Here is a 17,339-nt window from a genome sequence, read left to right on the forward strand (position 1 = left end):
AATCTAGGCTCCGCAAGGGTAAAGACCACCTTCATCCGGAGCAACTCCAGTCACGACCCCTTTGCGTTCCCCCACCGAAGGACCGGCCCCATGAGCCAGTCAGGATCTACCAAGATTGCAGGGATCGCATCTCGGACCGTCAGCCAAGGCCGATCCCTATCCCTGTCAACCTCGAGGACCCAAGGGTGGCCCACCTGGGCCCATCGCCAGCCCCCGTCCGCGTACCTAACGGAGAAGGTGTCGGGGACTCAGATAGTTGGGAATTCTATAATTCAGAGAACTGGCCAACCCGCCACACTGAGACGCTGGAAGATTGGGAACATTCCCCAGCCCCTGTCTATCCCACCCCCGGGCCTTTGGCGCTTGAAACTCTTCCTCATGCCGACCCGGCTATGAGGCTTCTCTTCGAAAAGGTCCGGCGCCTGGAGAGCGAGCAACATCGCAGCCATCAACCCCTCTGGGCGAAACCACGGCCAGGGCCCTTTACCGAGCGTATCCTCCACTACCACCAGGAGAAAGATATCCAGCCACTCCGCATCGCTTTCTACACTGGCACGGAGGATCCTCTCCCCCACATCCACTCCTTCCAGTCCGCCCTTGGGTGCAAAGGCCTCACTGATGAAGGCATGTGCCTCCTCTTCCCTTCCACCCTCAGCGGCGCGGCCCTGAATTGGTTCTACAGGCTCCACCCCCGCACCATCAACTCCTTTGATAGTCTCAAGCAGACGTTCCTGGATCATTTTATGATCCAGACTGATCGCCTATACTCTGCCGACGACTTGTATATGCTTCGGCAAGCTGAGGACGAACCCCTTCGGGAGTATGCAGCTCGGTTCAGCCATGAATACTCCCGCTGCCCAGACACTGACGATCGCGCTGCCTTCGGCGCTTTCAAGAGCGGCCTCCGCGAGTCCAACTTTCGCTACCTGGTTCATAGCAATAGTTGGAACACATATACAGAACTGATGAAGCAGGCGGCGATCCACGCTAAGGCTGAATACTTCAATTCCAAGCGTGGCCCAGCCAACCTGGCACGCAACACTTTCGCCGATCCTCCACCTGCTTCAGCACCCACCCCAGCCCCACCTCAGCATTCTACCCCTGCCCCGGGTGCCCAGGACAACCAACAACATAAGCGGAAGGATAGCTACCAGCATTCCTTCGGCAATAACAAGCGTGGCAGACATGGCAACCACCACCACTCTGGCGGAGGCAACCCTACTAAGACCGGTGACCGGGCCCCTCTCCCCTTCACACCCAGGCCCAGGTTCGAGGTTTTCACGACCCTCAACACCACTTATGAGAACGTCCTGGTGCGTGAAGCCCCCATCATCCCCAAGCCACCCCCCGGAGACCATCCAACAAGCCTATGCCAAACACGGGGGTCTTCTGCCGCTTTCATCAATTCAGCGGCCATGACACCGAGTCTTGTGTTGCGTTGCGCAACATAATTGAAGGGCTCATCCGGGAAGGAAAGCTAGACAACTATGTCCACAACATACCAGCCCCGCCTAACCCTCACCAAAGACAAATCAACATGATCTCCACGATCAGCGGAGGCCCTACCCTGGCTGGCACCTCCAACAACTCCATCAAACATTATGTCCGCTCCACCTATGCGCACCAGGTCTTCAGCACCGAGCAGGGACGCTTGCCGAAGACCCACAGGTCTGGCTGGGCCCCCATTACCTTCTGCGAGGAGGAGGAGCGTGGTGTTATCCTCCCCCATGACGACCCACTCATTATCCGGGCTGACATTTCTAACTTTGACGTTGGGCGTATCCTGGTGGACACTGGCAGCTCAGTCAGTGTGATGTTTCCGAGGCCTTCAATGAACTCGAGGTCCCGCCTCACCTACTCGACCGAAGCATCACACCCCTAGTGAGCTTCTCGGGCGATGTGGTCCAGCCCATTGGCAGCATCCATCTCCCTATATCAATTGGGGCCGCACCCCAGCGGACGACGATCACTACCCCCTTCCTTATCGTGGATTGCCCCACGGCCTACAACGTCATCCTTGGCCGCCCGGCCTTGGCCCAAATGAAGGCTTTTATTTCAACACATATGCTGTTGTTGAAGTTCCCCACTCCTAATGGCCCAGGCACGGTGCGCGGCGACCAACTCGGGGCCCGAAGCTGCTACGCTTCAGCAGTCAAATCCACCAATCGCCAACATAGGAGTGAAGCCCTTGCGGTAACCCAGGCTCCCGCCCCTCCCCAAGCTGGCACAGAACCACCTGAGGACCCAAGGGAGGAGTCCATAACACCACAGGCCGAACCTATGGAGGACCTGGTACTAGTTACCTTCATGACGACATCCCTGATCGGCAGGTCCGGATCGGCACCTCCATTTCGCCAGAACTTCGCTCTGACCTGGTCGCCTTCCTCCGCCTCAACTCCGAAGTCTTTGCATGGTCCTACAACGACATGCCTGGCATCTCACCAGACATCATATCCCATAGGCTTAGCGTCAATCTTGCTGTCCGACCAGTTCGACAGAAGCGCCGAGCTTATGACCCCGAGCGCTATGAGGCCATGAAGGCGGAGGTGGATCGATTGAGTAGTATCCGATTCATCAGGGAGGTTGACTATCCCCCATGGCTGGCCAATGTCGTGATGGTTCGTAAACCAAGGAAGGGCTGGCGCATGTGCGTCGATTACACCAACCTCAACCGGGCCTGCCCGAAGGACAGCTTCCCCCTTCCCCGCATTGACCAGCTAGTCGATGCCACAGCGGGCCACGCCCTCCTCAGCTTCATGGATGCTTATTCCGGTTACAACCAGATCTTCATGCATCCCGAAGACCAGGCCCACACCTCTTTCATCACGGACCGAGGCCTCTACTGCTATAAGGTGATGCCCTTTGGCCTCAAGAACGCCGGGGCTACATACCAGCGTCTGGTGAACCACCTTTTCGCCCCATTGATTGGCAATACCATGGAGGTTTATGTCGACGACATGCTAGTCAAGAGTCGCACAGCCGACCAACACATCCCCAACCTCTCTGCCATGTTCACCATCCTGAAGCAGTACAAGATGAGGCTGAACCCCACCAAATGTGCATTCGGGGTGGCTTCGGCAAATTTCTTGGCTTCATGATCAGCCAAAGGGGTATTGAGGCCAACCCAGAAAAGATCCAGGCCATCTTAGATATGACAATACCTAAGACGGTCAAGGATATCAAAAGCCTTACAGGGCGTGTTGCTGCCCTGACTAGATTTATCTCCAAGGCCACTGACCGCTGCGCCCCATTCTTCAAGGCCCTTAAGGGCACTAAGCGAAACATCACTTGGACTGCCGAGTGTGAAACGGCTTTCAGCGAGCTCAAGGAGTATATGGGCCGGGCTCCTTTGTTGTCAACCCCTGAGCACGGAGACATCCTCGTGGTTTATCTCTCCGTCTCAGCTTCGGCTGTTAGCTCTGTGCTCATTCGATTGAAGGACAACGCGGAGCACCCAGTGCATTATGTCAGCAAGGCATTGCAAGATGCCGAAGTTCGATACCCAGACGTCGAAAAATTGGCGTTCGCCCTGGTCGTCTCGGCCAGACGCCTCCGACCATATTTCCAAGCTCACACCATCCATGTCTTAACCAACCAACCACTCCGACAGGTGTTGTAGAAGCCAGAAACTTCTGGGCGACTGGTTAAATGGGCCATTGAACTTGGCGAGTTTGATATTCATTACAAACCCCGCCCGGCTATGAGGGGGCAGGCCGTTGCTGACTTCTTATCGGAATTCACTGAGCCCCAAGCTTCTGCAGCTACCCAGCTCATAACCGAACCCAATCCCTCTCCGAGCCAGGACCAAACCCCCACCAAAAACACTCTCGACCTAACCCAGCCCCTGTGGACCTTATTTGTGGATGGCTCTTCTAATGCCCAAGGGTGTGGGGCCGGCCTCGTTCTCGTCTCCCCAGACAAGGTTGCCCTCGAGTACGCCCTCCGCTTCAATTTCCAAGCCTCCAACAATGAGGCCGAATATGAAGCACTCTTAGCTGGTCTTCACCTAGCCAAAGAGATGGATGCCAGGCAAATTCAGATCTTCAGCGATTCACAACTCGTGGTCCACCAGGTTAACCAAGACTTCACGGCTAAGGATGCCTCTATGACGGCTTACCTCCAGCACGCTCGGCACTTGCTGGCAACCTTCCACGCCCACTCTATCAAGTAAGTGCCGCGCTCAGAGAATAGCCATGCCGATGCACTAGCCAGGTTAGCATCAGCCTTGGAACAAGGATTGGGTCGCCACATCCACATCGAGTTTTTGGCCCAGCCCAGCACCCAAGCCCCGCTCATCTGCACAATTGATCACAGCCCTACATGGATGGACCCCATCCTCCAGTTCTTGCAGAACCAAACACTACCGGCTAACCCAGCTGAGGCACGACGCGTTCGCCATCGCTCTGCCCGTTACATGATCATTAACGGCTCCTTATATAAGCGGGGCTTCAGCCTTCCTTACCTCCGATGCCTGACTCCAGAAGAGGGTCACTATGTCCTCCGAGAAATCCATGAAGGCATCTGCGGTAACCACTCGGGCGCACGCTCGCTGGCCCATAAGGCAATCCGCCAAGGATACTTCTGGCCTTCACTCCACACTGACGCCCAGGCCTTCACCCAGAAATGCGACAAGTGTCAGCGATTTGCCAACATCCCACAACTCCCGGCTGAACCATTGACCGCCATGGTCAGCCCTTTGCCATTTGCCCAATGGGGACTGGATCTCATTGGACCCATGCCAGAGGGCAAGGGCCAAGTCAAATATGCAGTTGTGGCCGTAGACTACTTCACCAAGTGGGCCGAGGCCGAGGCCCTGGCCACTATCACTGCGGCTCGCATCGAATCTTTTGTGTGGCAAAACATTGTATGTTGCTTCGGCATCCCCAACTCCATCGTCACCGACAATGGCCGGCAATTTGACAATGCCAAATTCAAACAATTTTGTTCCAACCTCAAGATTAGTCTATGCTTCGCCTCCCCAGCCCATCCTCAGTCCAATGGCCAGGTCGAAGCCGTGAACAAAATTATCAAGAAGACCCTCAAGACAAAACTTGACAAAGCCAAGGGCTGCTGGCCAGAGCTACTCCCGGAAGTACTCTGGTCCTACCGCCCCACCTTCCGCACATCCACGGGTGAGACGCCATTCTCCCTATCTTTTGGAACCGAGGCCGTGGCTCCGGTAGAGATTGGCCAGCCCACATACCGAACGTCCACTTACGACGCCACGGCCAATGACGAGCAGTTGGCACTCAACCTCGACTTCATTGACGAGCTCCGGGACCAATCGAGCATGCGCAATATCGCGTACAAACAACGCATCGCCAAATACTACGACTCTCGAGTCAAGCCCCGTGCTTTCAAAATGGGGGGCTGGGTCATGCGCAAGGTTTCCTTGGCTACCAAAAATCCCAACGAAGGTACCCTCGGCCCTACATGGGAAGGTCCTTACGAGATTATCAAAATCTGCCGACCCGGCACTTATCAGCTTTGCGACTCAACAGGCAAGACGCTGCCTCACCCGTGGAACGCTGACCACCTCAAGTACTACTACAAGTAAACATATCTAGACCCTAAGGCAATACTTTGGTCTTGATTATTTACTATAAGGTAGACGTAAGGTACCTAGACCCTAGACTACTTGTACCTTCTGCCTTTCGGCATCTATTTCAATAAAATGCCTGACTCTGGCTCATTTTCATGCACTCACATTGTTGTTATTTTTACCAACACAATTATTGTTATTTTCATGCATATCAAGCTAAGTCTCATATCATAAATAAAAACAGTCTTGCTCCAGGCAAGGACAACTGTTCATACATAACCAAAATAAACAACCTTGCTCCATGCAAGGCAAAATGTTTCAACAAAATAACTAAAGTACAAAATAACTATCATACATCACGAAGGCAACGCCTTCAGGACTCGGTCGACGGGGCATCCTCAGTGGCTGGCTCAGCCTCTGGTGTCGGTGCACTAGCATCAGCTGGAGGGGTCTGGGCAGGAGGCTCGCCACTGGTGTCAAAGTTAATATCCAGCGAGGGGTTGAACCTCACCAACCTATCTTCCCAGCGAAGCTGCTCATCAACCAGCCGATCCATGATATAACTCTTCAGCTCCTCTGAGGATCGGTAGGACTCGATCGCCTCGACTCGGGCCGCAGCCACCTCCTCGACCTTCGCCCTCTTCAGCTCCTCCACCTCCTTGGTCCGAGCCGCCACCTCCTTGGCCAGGGCCGCCTTTTGCGCCAGCAAGGCGTTCTTCTCTCGGATGGCCTCCTCTGCCTCCGCCACTTTGCTCTTGGCCTGCTGATCTCGCCTCTTCAGCCTCTGAATCTCCTTGTCAGCCTTGGCCATGCTGACGTACATCTCACCAAAGGCCTGCCAAAACAAAATCATGTTAGTCAGTTGATACAAAAATAATCCAACACAAATACATTCGGAAAGGGCCTAAACACTTACATAGGCAGAGGTGAGGATCGTCTTTTGGGCCCGGTCCATGAAGGATGAAGCTGGAGTCTTTGCCAGGGCCTCGGGGTCGCTCTTCACGCCTTCCAAGAAGACGTTCACCAAGGGCACCTCCTGTCGGTGCATCGCCAGGTTGACCTCCTTCTTCTGCTGCCGAAGCCTGCCGAAGTCAACTTTCTCGACCCCTTCAGCGAACACATCCTCCATGCCGAAGGGTAGCTTCGGCGGGGCCTGCAGATCAAAGGGCGGAAGTCTCGGCCCCGAGCCCATCACCTGCTGGTGCGCCTCCTCTAAAGCTTTCCTCTTGCCCAGCACATCCGCAACCCGACCCTCATCATCATCCCTGGGTCGTTTTCCAGCACTCTTTTCAGCCTTTTTGGCCCGCGACTCCCTCAGCCGCTTCTGCATCTCGGCCTCATCAATGTCAACGGCCCCCTTCGTGCTCCCCCTTATGATGCCAGCCACTGTCAAAACAAACAAAACAATTATATTAGTCAAACTCACAAAGGTTCAGCACACAACCAAAAAGACAACCCAGGTACTTACTTCCTTGCAGCAGTCCGGACTCAAACAAGTTCTTCTGCGTGACCAAGTTCCCGCACTCACGCTCAGTCTCGGATAGCTGCGCCCTCACCCACTCAACCTCGTCTTCTTGCTCCTTGGAGATAGGGCCCCACTTCACAGAACCTGCATCAAGAGTTAGAAACTACTTAGCCATTTACACCTGCACAAACAAAGAACACAACCAACAATAGGAGCCAAGACTACAATCAAGCAATGGACAATCTTAAGGGATGGGGCCAAGGACCTATGGACTGGAAGTGGGTAGGAATGTGCTGGACAACTCTCTTCCCTGGAGGACACTCCCAGTCCCCATAAGCCATGCACCACCTGTTCCTCCACGACTTTTGCGTTGTGGGCTTGTGTCCAATAAAATAACCCCTCTCCTTCGCCTTTCGGCAATTGGCCTGTACCCAGCCAAAATTTCCCTGTTGCTTCGATATGGAGTAGAGGTACATGAACTGCTCAAATGTTGGCTCCCCTAGCCCAGCCAACCACCAAGCAATATACACCCCGTGAAGAAGAAGCCAGAAGTTGGGATTATACTGCCCCGGTGCATACCCCAACTTGGCCAACATCATCTGAACCCACGGATGAAACGGTAGTCTGAAGCCGTGCCGATACATATCTGTGAAAATCATCACAGAGCCATCCGAGGGATATCTGACTACATCGGCCTCAGTCGGTAATCTCAAGCCCACATAGGCTGGCACCTCAAAATCTTTCCGCAGCTGGGCCAATTTCGCTTCTGTCAGCGTATTCCGCCTCGGCAACGGAACACCGACCCGGATGTCTAAACCCTCTGAAACCGAAGCCGCGGCTATACCCACAGACCCTGATGGTGATGCCTGGTTGCTCGAACCCACCTCTTGCGTTTGGGGCAAGGCTAGAACCCGGTTTGCTATAGCCTCTAGCTCTATATAATTTCTCTGCATCTCCCTATATGCAGCTGCCCCAGAATCTTCGGATGGCTCAACCCTCTCAACCCCAGACAATATCATCCTACTCTCTATTGTGCCTTCTACCAGACCCTCTGTATCTGAACTCTCCTCTCTAGAACATATGTACTGGCTGGGCTCTTCACTCTCAGTATCATCCCCGCCGAAGGCAGGGGGGTCAAGACTTTCCCTATCAGAACTCTCAGACATCTACAAGTATGCAAGAAACAAAAAAAAGAAACTAATGCACATGCGGAGAGGATCAAACCACAACAACAGAAATTTGACAAATCTTCATGCCAGGCAAGAATTCTACATGTTCATACATATTCAAAGTGTTCATCATGTTCATGCTCATGTTCATCATGTTCTTCCTAACCTTCAACATGTTCATACAAAACTAGACATTTCAATTCAAAAATTCTAGCGAATTAGGGTCTAACCTTGTTTGTAGCACCACAAATGATTCGCCGGAAATCACCTCAGCCACAAGCACCACCACAATCTTCTCACCGGAAATCGCCTCTCCTTTTTCACAATTCTCACAATTTTTCTCAACTGAAGCCAAGTATGATGCCTTCACCACCCAAGTTCCTTTTTATAGCCAACTACGGGTACCACGCCTCGATTCACGAGCAAACCCTAGCACCCTTTCATCTTCCTTCCTAAATCCCTTGTACCTACACACCATTTGAAATTCAATTTTCAAAATACACAAACAGAAAAATTTAATTATTGGGACAATTTAGGGGACTTGCCGAACGGCAAGGCCCATGCAAACATAAAATGAGGCCTTCAAAAATCCAAGTGTCCTAGACTACCTTCTAAGCCCAAATTCCATTACAAGGCTAGGGCCCAAAATTGTCCAAAGCCAAGTCCCAAATCTTATCAAGACACCCAAGCCAATTCATCACATATTATAAATGGGCTTGCCGAACGGCAAGGCCCGGGAAACAACAAATGGGGGACTCACCTTTTCAGCCAAAATACTCTCCACACCCAACTATTTCTCGGTCCAACTTTTTCGGCCCAGCTCTTTTTTTGGCCCAGCTATTTTTTGCCGTGCTCTTGCCAAATGCCTAGCTCCAATTTTGCTCGGGCCTATCAAGTTTGATCGAACACAACGGTCAAGAAATTCAGAAACTACTCTAGGCACCCTTGCCGAACGGCAAGGGCTATACAAACATGAAATAAGGACAAGCTTATACCGCAGCACACAAACCTGCCGAGGCCTTGGTCACAGCTGCCTTGCCGAAGCCAACCCGCCGCCCAAAACCATGTACACAACTACCGAGCGGTAAGACAATTTGGCAGCTCCTTTGATCTCGGCAGCTCCACCTCACGCGGCAAGGCCAATTGCCGAAGCCTACCTCCCGCGGGATTACCTTGCCGAAGACAACTCTAACTTGGTGCCGCTGCCTTGCCCTGCCGAAGTACACTGCCCTCGCCACAAGAGAGTTCCAATCAAGCTTGCCGAACGGCAAGGATCATCCAAGCCCACCTGCTGCTGCCTTGAGGATCAACTTCGCGCCTTGTTCAACCAACACTTGCCGAAGATGGGAAACCCAAAATCTTCCCTATCGATATTGCCGAACGGCAAGGCTCCAACAGAACCAAATCATGCTCTAGTTGTGCGGCAATTCCCTTTCCGAGGCACCTCTTCCAGCTGGCCGCACCTGCGCCAAACACCTTCCAAACTTGCCCAAGTCCCTTGCCGAACGGCAAGCCCACGAGAACCCCAGCCGTGCACTCCCACTAACCTTGCCTGCCGAACGGCACCCCCCAGCGAGATTTTTGGGAACCCGTCAGCTACCCTCAACCCTAGCTCTAAATTGCCGTTCGGCACCCTAGCTCACCCTAGCCCTAAATTGCCGTTCGGAGCCAAGACAAGACCTCACCTTACTCACAATAACCTACCGAAGCACCTTGCTCCTACATAAAGCCAAATTGCCGAACGGCACTAGCAAAACCCCAAAATTTTCCCCTCCTCTCAAAATCCAAACCCTAGCTCAACCACTTGCCTAAGCCCGGCTTGGGCCCAAGTCCAACTAGTTGTCGAAGACCCAGTCCAAGGTGGCCTTCACGATTCGAAAAAAATTATTATGTATGTATGGCTAGACCCCTGCCGAACGACAAGGGCCATGGAGATTTTGGAGAGTCGAAAATTTTCAAAATGGCCTAGCTCCCTTGAAGGCCTAGCTCCCGAGCTCAAAACAAAAATAGCTAGACCCTTGCCGAACGGCAAGGGCCATGGACAAATCATGGAAGAATTCGTTCCTCTCCAACATTTCAACGGACCCGGCTCCTTTGAAGGCCTGGCTCCCCTACGGACCCCAGCTCCCATCTTATCTGCAACATGCCCGGATACCTAGGTACCCAGCTACCATGTGTTGACGCAACTCCTAGCTTGCCAACTTGGGGGACTAGGGAGTGCCCTACGACTCCCAACGAAGCTGGAATGCTCGGTTACAATTACTAAACTCACAAGTTCCCAACCCAGAAGTTACTTCTCGACCGCGAACTTGGGGGACTACTGTTTACACCATAATGAACCGAGCAGACCCAGCATCAAAGCGACTAGCACCAAGGCAGCCACGCCTTCTCCTATGCCGAAGGAAGACACACTTCCGAGGTGCCAGACACCTGCCGAAGCGCTCAACTGCTAAACCTAATCTCCAGGACACGTGTCGCCACCACAACGGCTTGCACAAAGTCCCACATTGGAACTTTGTGCAAAGCTCCCACTTTCACCTCCCTATAAATAGGGAACAGTACCCAGGTAAAACCAAGAACCATTCTCCTACTTTTACTGTTACTCTGCCAGAATTACTATACGTAACTGACTTAGGCATCGGAGAGCCTTCGGCCGGCACCACACCGGTGTCCGAAGCTTAACGACTGCTTCTCCTCTTTTTACCTTCTACAGGTCTCTCACCAATCCATTTCACCAAGGACCTCAGCCCTCTTCCTTGCTAAAGACTCATCACACCTAATCCCTAAGTTGGACTCAATATTGGCCGGGCCATTTTGAGCATCAACACTTTGAAAAGATAAGGTTTCATTTAAATTGTATCTTAACTCTGCACTATATTTCTTTGATTAGTTGGGATGAAATCATTTATATTCATAGGCAGTGGGTGCTTGATGGTGAAAGGAAGACACTCTCCGGGAATTTGAATATGCAATTCCATGGGAGAGAGATGCATTCCATATGCTTTGTCTCAGGAGGATTTCAACCTGGAGTATATGGGAAGCACAACCTCTTCTCTGCATCTAGTTGGATCGCAACTGGGTGTGAAGATAGAACTGTGAGGTTGACTAGGTACCGTATGATTATAATTATTAGCTATTTAATATTTGAAATTTAAAAATAATATTGTAAAGGGAAAAATAGTTGAATTTATTGTATAATTTAATTGAATGTATTTACACTTTTGTTATCCTTGAGAACTGAGCTGACAGTATACATGCATGTTGTAGCCTACATAAAAATGAATATATGCATGATATTTATTTAACATATGAACCCGCCTGGGTGGCAAAACTGAGTGATTTATCAGGTGCTTATACAAGACTAGCTAATTGTCTAATGATCACTTAGGTATATGCCAGGTGTTGAGAATTGGTCTGCATCAAAATTGCTTGGAGAGATCAATATGCAGTGTGTCAAAGATAACCACAGTTCCGTCAGATTTGACCAACATATCCGATATGAGAAATGGACAAAATGCAGCAATGGAGAACATAGAAACTCCGGTTTTGTTGATTTCTGTTGGTGCAAAGTGGGTATCGACTTCTTGACTACTAAGGCTCTGTTTGGAATTGCTTTTTTTGGTCAAAAACCGGCTTCACTTTAAAGTTAAGGAGCGTTTGGTAAAAATAAAATATCTCGATTATTTTAAAAGCAGTGGCCTTTTGACAGCAACTTTTAAAAGCAAGCTCTGGGTTGTTTTTTAAAGCTACTTTCAAAAAAAGCAAAGATAAGCCTTTAATGAATTTTTTTAATTCCCAAAATGCCATTATTCATTTTTAAAAATGACACGACCTCTACCTTCACATCCAACTCTACCACCTCCACCACCACCGTCACCACCACCACCACCACCACATCCTACTCAGCCATCACCACCACCATCATCTCCTCCTCTACAACCGCCATCCACACCACCACCACTATCACAACCACCACCTCCACCTTCATCACCACCATTGCCACCTTCACTACCTCCACCACCACATCCTCCTCCACCATCACAACCACAACCACCACCACCTCCTCCATCTCCACCATCACCTCCACCACCTTCACCTCTGCAATTGTCATCCCCACCACCACCTCTACATCCACAACCGCCATCCTCACCACCACCTCCACCACCACCTCTTTCACCACCATCTCTTTCACCACCTCCATTGCCACAACTTAATTAGTGCATAACACTTTAAACATCATATCTATTTGAGTTATTATTCATAATAACGACAGGTTTATATTAAAATTTACCAAACGGTTTTGACACTGTTTTTTGTACTAACATTACTTTAAAAGAATTATTTACTAAGCATGGGGCAAATTTACTTTACAGCTAATTATTTTCAAAGAACAGCATAAGCAATTTTTTTTTAAAGGAGACAACAATCCCAAACTGGCCATAACTAGGAACGTATACAAGAAGGAAGAACAACATAACATCACTGGAAATAGCAATAAATGCTTCAAAAGGATTCACTAGAACTTCAACATCGCATGATTTACTACTCACTAAAGCTTCAAAAATATATAATTTTTTTTACGAAGAACTTTGTGGGATTTTTTGGTGAATTTTTCAAAATTTGTATGAATTTATTGTGCTTTTTGGAACCTAAAGCATTGGAAAAAACTAATGAATGGAAGAGAATGACACATGGTAGCGTCAGATTGGTGCGTCATCAAAGCTTCCGATAGGTGTACGTATTGCGTAGCGACATGTATCATTAGTGGTTCATTTTTGTGTCTTAAAAACTTCTCAAAAAATGAAAAAAAATAAGTAGAAAATTTCTAAAACTCCCTTACCACATTTTTCTTTGACTATGATGTGTGAAAACAAAATTTTGACTTTGGGAAATTTCAAGTAATAATTGGAGGAAAAGTTGTAGTGAGGAGAGTAATGATTTTCAATATAGTATTATTGTTAGTATAGAAACAAACTTGACTTTGAGAAATTACTTGAATTTTGTACATGTGAAAATTATATTTTAAAGCTTAATAGATGAAGGAAATGTGACAGGGAGTTTGTGGGAATTTTTGGTGAATTTTTATGAATTTATTATGATTGTTGGAAGTTAAGGCATTGGAAAATACTAAGACATGGAATATAATGACACATGGCAGCGCTAGATTGGTGTGTCATCATAGCTTCCAACAAGTGTCATATCGCATGGCAACATGTGTCATCAGAGGTTCATTTTTGTATCTTAAACGGAAAATTTTCATAAAAAATCAGAAAAATGCACATAAAATTTCTAAAAATCCGTTGCAACATTATCTTCAATTATGATGTATGAAACAAAATTTTAAATTTGGAAAACATGCCTTGTGGAAGCCCTGTAAGGACTAATTATAATTAGCCTTCGCCAATAGAAAGAATTGTATGGAGGGATGCAATTCACACTTGATTCAAAGTGAATCATTCATACCCACTGCCTCACTAATTAGAACCTATAAAATTGCACGTCGAAAAGGAATTGATTGGGAAATTATGAAGAGAATGATTGATTTTGTGACTTGGTCAAAGTTAATGTGAAGGTCAAAGGTCATAGTCAAAAGTCAAAGGTCAAACGATTAACCTGACACTTGACATGGTCAACTAAGGATGACCGGGACCAATACTCGTTATACAAGTGAGTGATTGAATTAATCAAGTCACTAGAGTAATTAAATTGATTAGATTAATTTAATTATTCAATTAAAGTTATGAAATTTTAATTAAAGGTCCCATATGACTTGGAAATTCAAAAGGGATTTGACCATATGGACTTAGGCACATATGTGACACATTATAGGATTAATGTGTTGGACCAAGATAGCAAAATATGACACCCAAAGAGAGGGCGGGGGGGGGGGGGGGGGGGGGGGGGGGGGGGGGGGGGGGGTGGGGTGGCTATACTAGGGCTTGGGGGCATTTTTGTCACTCTTGTGACATTTTTCATCCTGTAAGTGTGTAGCTATGGAATCCTATCATCCTAGGATTTTTCAAGTTGGTGAAATTGGAAGAGAGAAAACATCAAGCTTTCTCTCCCTAACCCCTTGAATCTATCACATCAAGTGAAGGTGCTAGCACCACTTTTTACTTGTTGTCTACCAATTCTCTCATCTCATTCAATCATTGGTGAAGAGATTTGGGGAGGTACATATCTTTGTACCTATTTGGAGATCTACAAGGTGGAGAATCAACATCAAAGGTAGAGCCAACAACAAAGGGACCACTCCCTCTACTTGAACACCATTTTTGTTTTCAAGATTCGCTCCAAGAGTATGAACATCTTATCTTTCTCTCAAATAGGATTTAGATAGTCTTTGGTGCACACTTTCATAGACTTATAAAGATTGGAACCAAATGAGACTTGCATGAATCCCTAGTTTATTTAATGCTTCCGCTCTTACTTTGATTTCATATTAGATATGACATGCTAGGTGATTTATACAACAGCAAATTATTACATCTTACAAGTCTGCTAGGGTTTTTAATCGCCAGTGGTACACTCAAACATAAAAGAAAGTTGACTTATCGACCGTGAATGATCAATCGGTCAATGGAGAACTTTATCCAGCCAGCACAGGTACAACAGAAAAACAGGTAGTAGTATTCGAAATAGATGCCAGCGTAATTTTTAAGGGTAACTTCAAATTTTTGCTGCTTCTATTGGTCTCCTCCCCTGCTGGTAGTGGTATTCGAAAAAGACGCCAGAATAATCTTTCACCTTTTTGTATAATCTCGGCGTTGACTCATTTACCAGGCTTTCAAAGGGTTCAATCTCTTTATCTGATTCAGGGATGCAGAAGGCAGCCAAAGAGATCCTCTCTTTGTCTGGATTTATCACTACCCTGTGTATAGGGCTCTTGAATTTTCCATTGCTCAATATCTGTGTATCACAAGGAAATGAACAATCAAAAGGGTGCATTTTTAAGCTTTCAATTACTCACCAAATTTCAATTAAGCTTTACTCTTTAGGCATTGCTTTAAAAGTTAAAACCAATAATTGAACAGGTTGAGAAAGAACATTTTATTTACCTCTGCCTGATCACCAACATTAATGAGAAGCGCCTCAGGAACAATGGGAGATCTAAACCACTGATCCTCTTTGAGAAACTGAAGACCTTCGACTTGTTTGTCTTGCAAGAGAAGGGTGATTATTGTTCCATCAGCATGCGGTTTCACACCCAGGACGACATCAGGCCTTGAACACGGGGGATACAAGTTAAACCTCACATCCATTTTTCCGTGTTCTACATACAGGTCCCGAAAGCAATTATCATCCAAATTCAATAACCTTGCCATGGCCTCCAGGACAGTTTTTGTTACCACTTGTAACTTCATGGCATATTGGTCTAAAGTTTCACTGCAGTAATAATATATGTTGAACTCTGAGGGATCATGATATGCTTATTGCTTCAATGTGAAGGAAGAAGATACATGTATAGCAAACACAAGTTACCTAAAAGATTTGGGATTTTGAGGCCAAAATTTGAACTTTCGGCGGTCTTCTGGATATACAGGAAGGTATAGCCGGTCAGTCCAATCAAGTGTTTGTTGTTCTGAAAAAACCATGTCGCTCCCATATCCTTCAGTATCGTTGACTTGCCTCAAGTAGTTCTGCTTCTCTTCCACTGGAAGTGCAAAAAATTGTTTTGCCATTTCGCGAACCTTGTCTAGGAATTCAAGAGTCATGCCATGGTTTATTACCTGGAACACCAAATTAAAGAATCCTCAAACATGGTTTACATTACATACAGGTGGATCAAATCAAACAAAAAGCAGGGAAATAAGTATAAACATCCTGGGATATGCTTTCAAATCTAGACCTTTGTACCAAGTTTCCTGAACTAAAATTGTTTACGTACAAGTTGTTTGAATTCAGACCTGAAAGCAACCCCATGTGGTAAGAGCTGATCGAAGTTTATCAAGTTGTTGTGCAGTGATTGAGGAAGGTGTGAGGAGGAGGCCAAGATCAATGACTGGAATATCCATCAACGCGGCAGAAGAAGCGCTTAGGGCTCCAATGCCACCGTCTGTAACTTTATGGATATATTTATCTGGCACTTGTTCCCCTTTGCCTTTGCCTTTGGCGAGCAGCTCTTGGACAGTTGTGGATCCTAACTCTATCTTGGCAATAGTGGAAGACTCAGCCATGTCCATGTGGTTGGTTTCTTTCTAGCACCCCAAAAAAGAGAGCTTCTGTAAATTCAGCTGCAAAATGTTCGGTGCTCACCTGCAAGGAAAGCTCATGATGGGAGCAACTTGGACGTTCCTGCAATTTCAAGGTGAGAAAAAAATACTCCATAACGACACAACTATCTTCAGCAACAAAAGACCTTTGATCCCTACGTACGATTGAAAAAAAAAATCGGAACAGAAACATGTGAACCCAATATGAAGAGGTGTACGTACTTTTAATTTATTTGAATGATTTGAAATGCACGCTTCGTCTTTGTGTGTGCATGTGAAGTGGTGTGTTGTTTATTTATATGTGAAGTAGTGTGATGTGAATGTGAATGTCTTGCAGTGTTGTGAAATGTCAATTTATAAGGCAATTAACAGGAGCTTTGAGGCAAGCACTAGGGGTGGGCATTCAAACTGGAAAACTAGAAACCGGGTTGAATTGGATTGAAAAAAAAGAAGGAAAAAACAGGGTTGATCAAAAATCGGGTTGAGTTGACCAAAAATAAAAAAGGGATTGATTCAACTGATTCCAATTTCAGTTTAACATCTTTAAAAACCGGATCGGACTAAACTAAATGGAATCAAATAAAAAATAAAAAAATGAATATATTTTGGTGGCCCAACTACTAATCCCATGATTTTTCTCACTTCCCAAGCCCAACTTTCAACATCTAACCTTACCCGAACCCAACAACTAAAGCCTATTAACCAACACGTAACCCTAGAGCCACTTTGTCTTTCTTTGTCCGCCACTTCTCTGTCCTTCTTCTTCTTTTTCTTTATCTCTTTTTCTTTTTCTTTCTCTTTCTCTCTTTCTCCTTTTGTCTTTCTTCTTCCTCTTTATGATTATGATTCTCTCTCTCTCTCTCTGTATTTTTTTTTATGTGCTTCTCTCTACCCTCTTTCTATGAAACCTTCTTTATAAGCTGGTTATGACGATCCAAGGACTAGATTCA

The 17,339-nt window shown here is 47.4% G+C and overlaps 1 protein-coding gene across 2 annotated transcripts; it reads right to left on the reverse strand.

The window, feature by feature from the left end:
* Positions 1-14,566: 14,566 nt before the first annotated feature.
* On the reverse strand, positions 14,567-16,892 carry LOC117625155 (codeine O-demethylase-like). Of its 2 annotated transcripts, XM_034356757.1 has the most exons (5): positions 16,612-16,892; positions 16,084-16,471; positions 15,659-15,906; positions 15,235-15,562; positions 14,567-15,085 (listed from the first exon to the last, which is right to left on the reverse strand). In XM_034356757.1, exons 2-5 carry the CDS (start codon positions 16,357-16,359, stop codon positions 14,846-14,848), a joined length of 1,092 nt encoding a protein of 363 aa, XP_034212648.1. In that variant the 5' UTR covers positions 16,360-16,471; positions 16,612-16,892; the 3' UTR covers positions 14,567-14,845. The 2 variants fall into 2 exon arrangements, with proteins under 2 accessions (XP_034212648.1, XP_034212649.1); XM_034356758.1 differs by lacking the exon at positions 16,612-16,892 and having other exon boundaries at positions 16,084-16,605.
* Between the last annotated feature and the right edge of the window lie 447 nt (positions 16,893-17,339).

The sequence above is a fragment of the Prunus dulcis genome, chromosome 4, assembly GCF_902201215.1.
Source record: "Prunus dulcis chromosome 4, ALMONDv2, whole genome shotgun sequence".
NCBI lineage: Eukaryota > Viridiplantae > Streptophyta > Magnoliopsida > Rosales > Rosaceae > Prunus > Prunus dulcis.

Bases quoted from the DNA above. Each gene is read 5' to 3' on its own strand.
- LOC117625155 (XM_034356757.1), bottom strand. From the start codon at position 16,359: ATGGACATGGCTGAGTCTTCCACTATTGCCAAGATAGAGTTAGGATCC. The intron at 15,563-15,658 runs GTAACTTGTGTT...TTATTACTGCAG, and splicing joins CAAAATCCCAAATCTTTTAG to TGAAACTTTAGACCAATATG. The intron at 15,086-15,234 runs GTAAATAAAATG...TGTGATACACAG, and splicing joins ATGTTGGTGATCAGGCAGAG to ATATTGAGCAATGGAAAATT.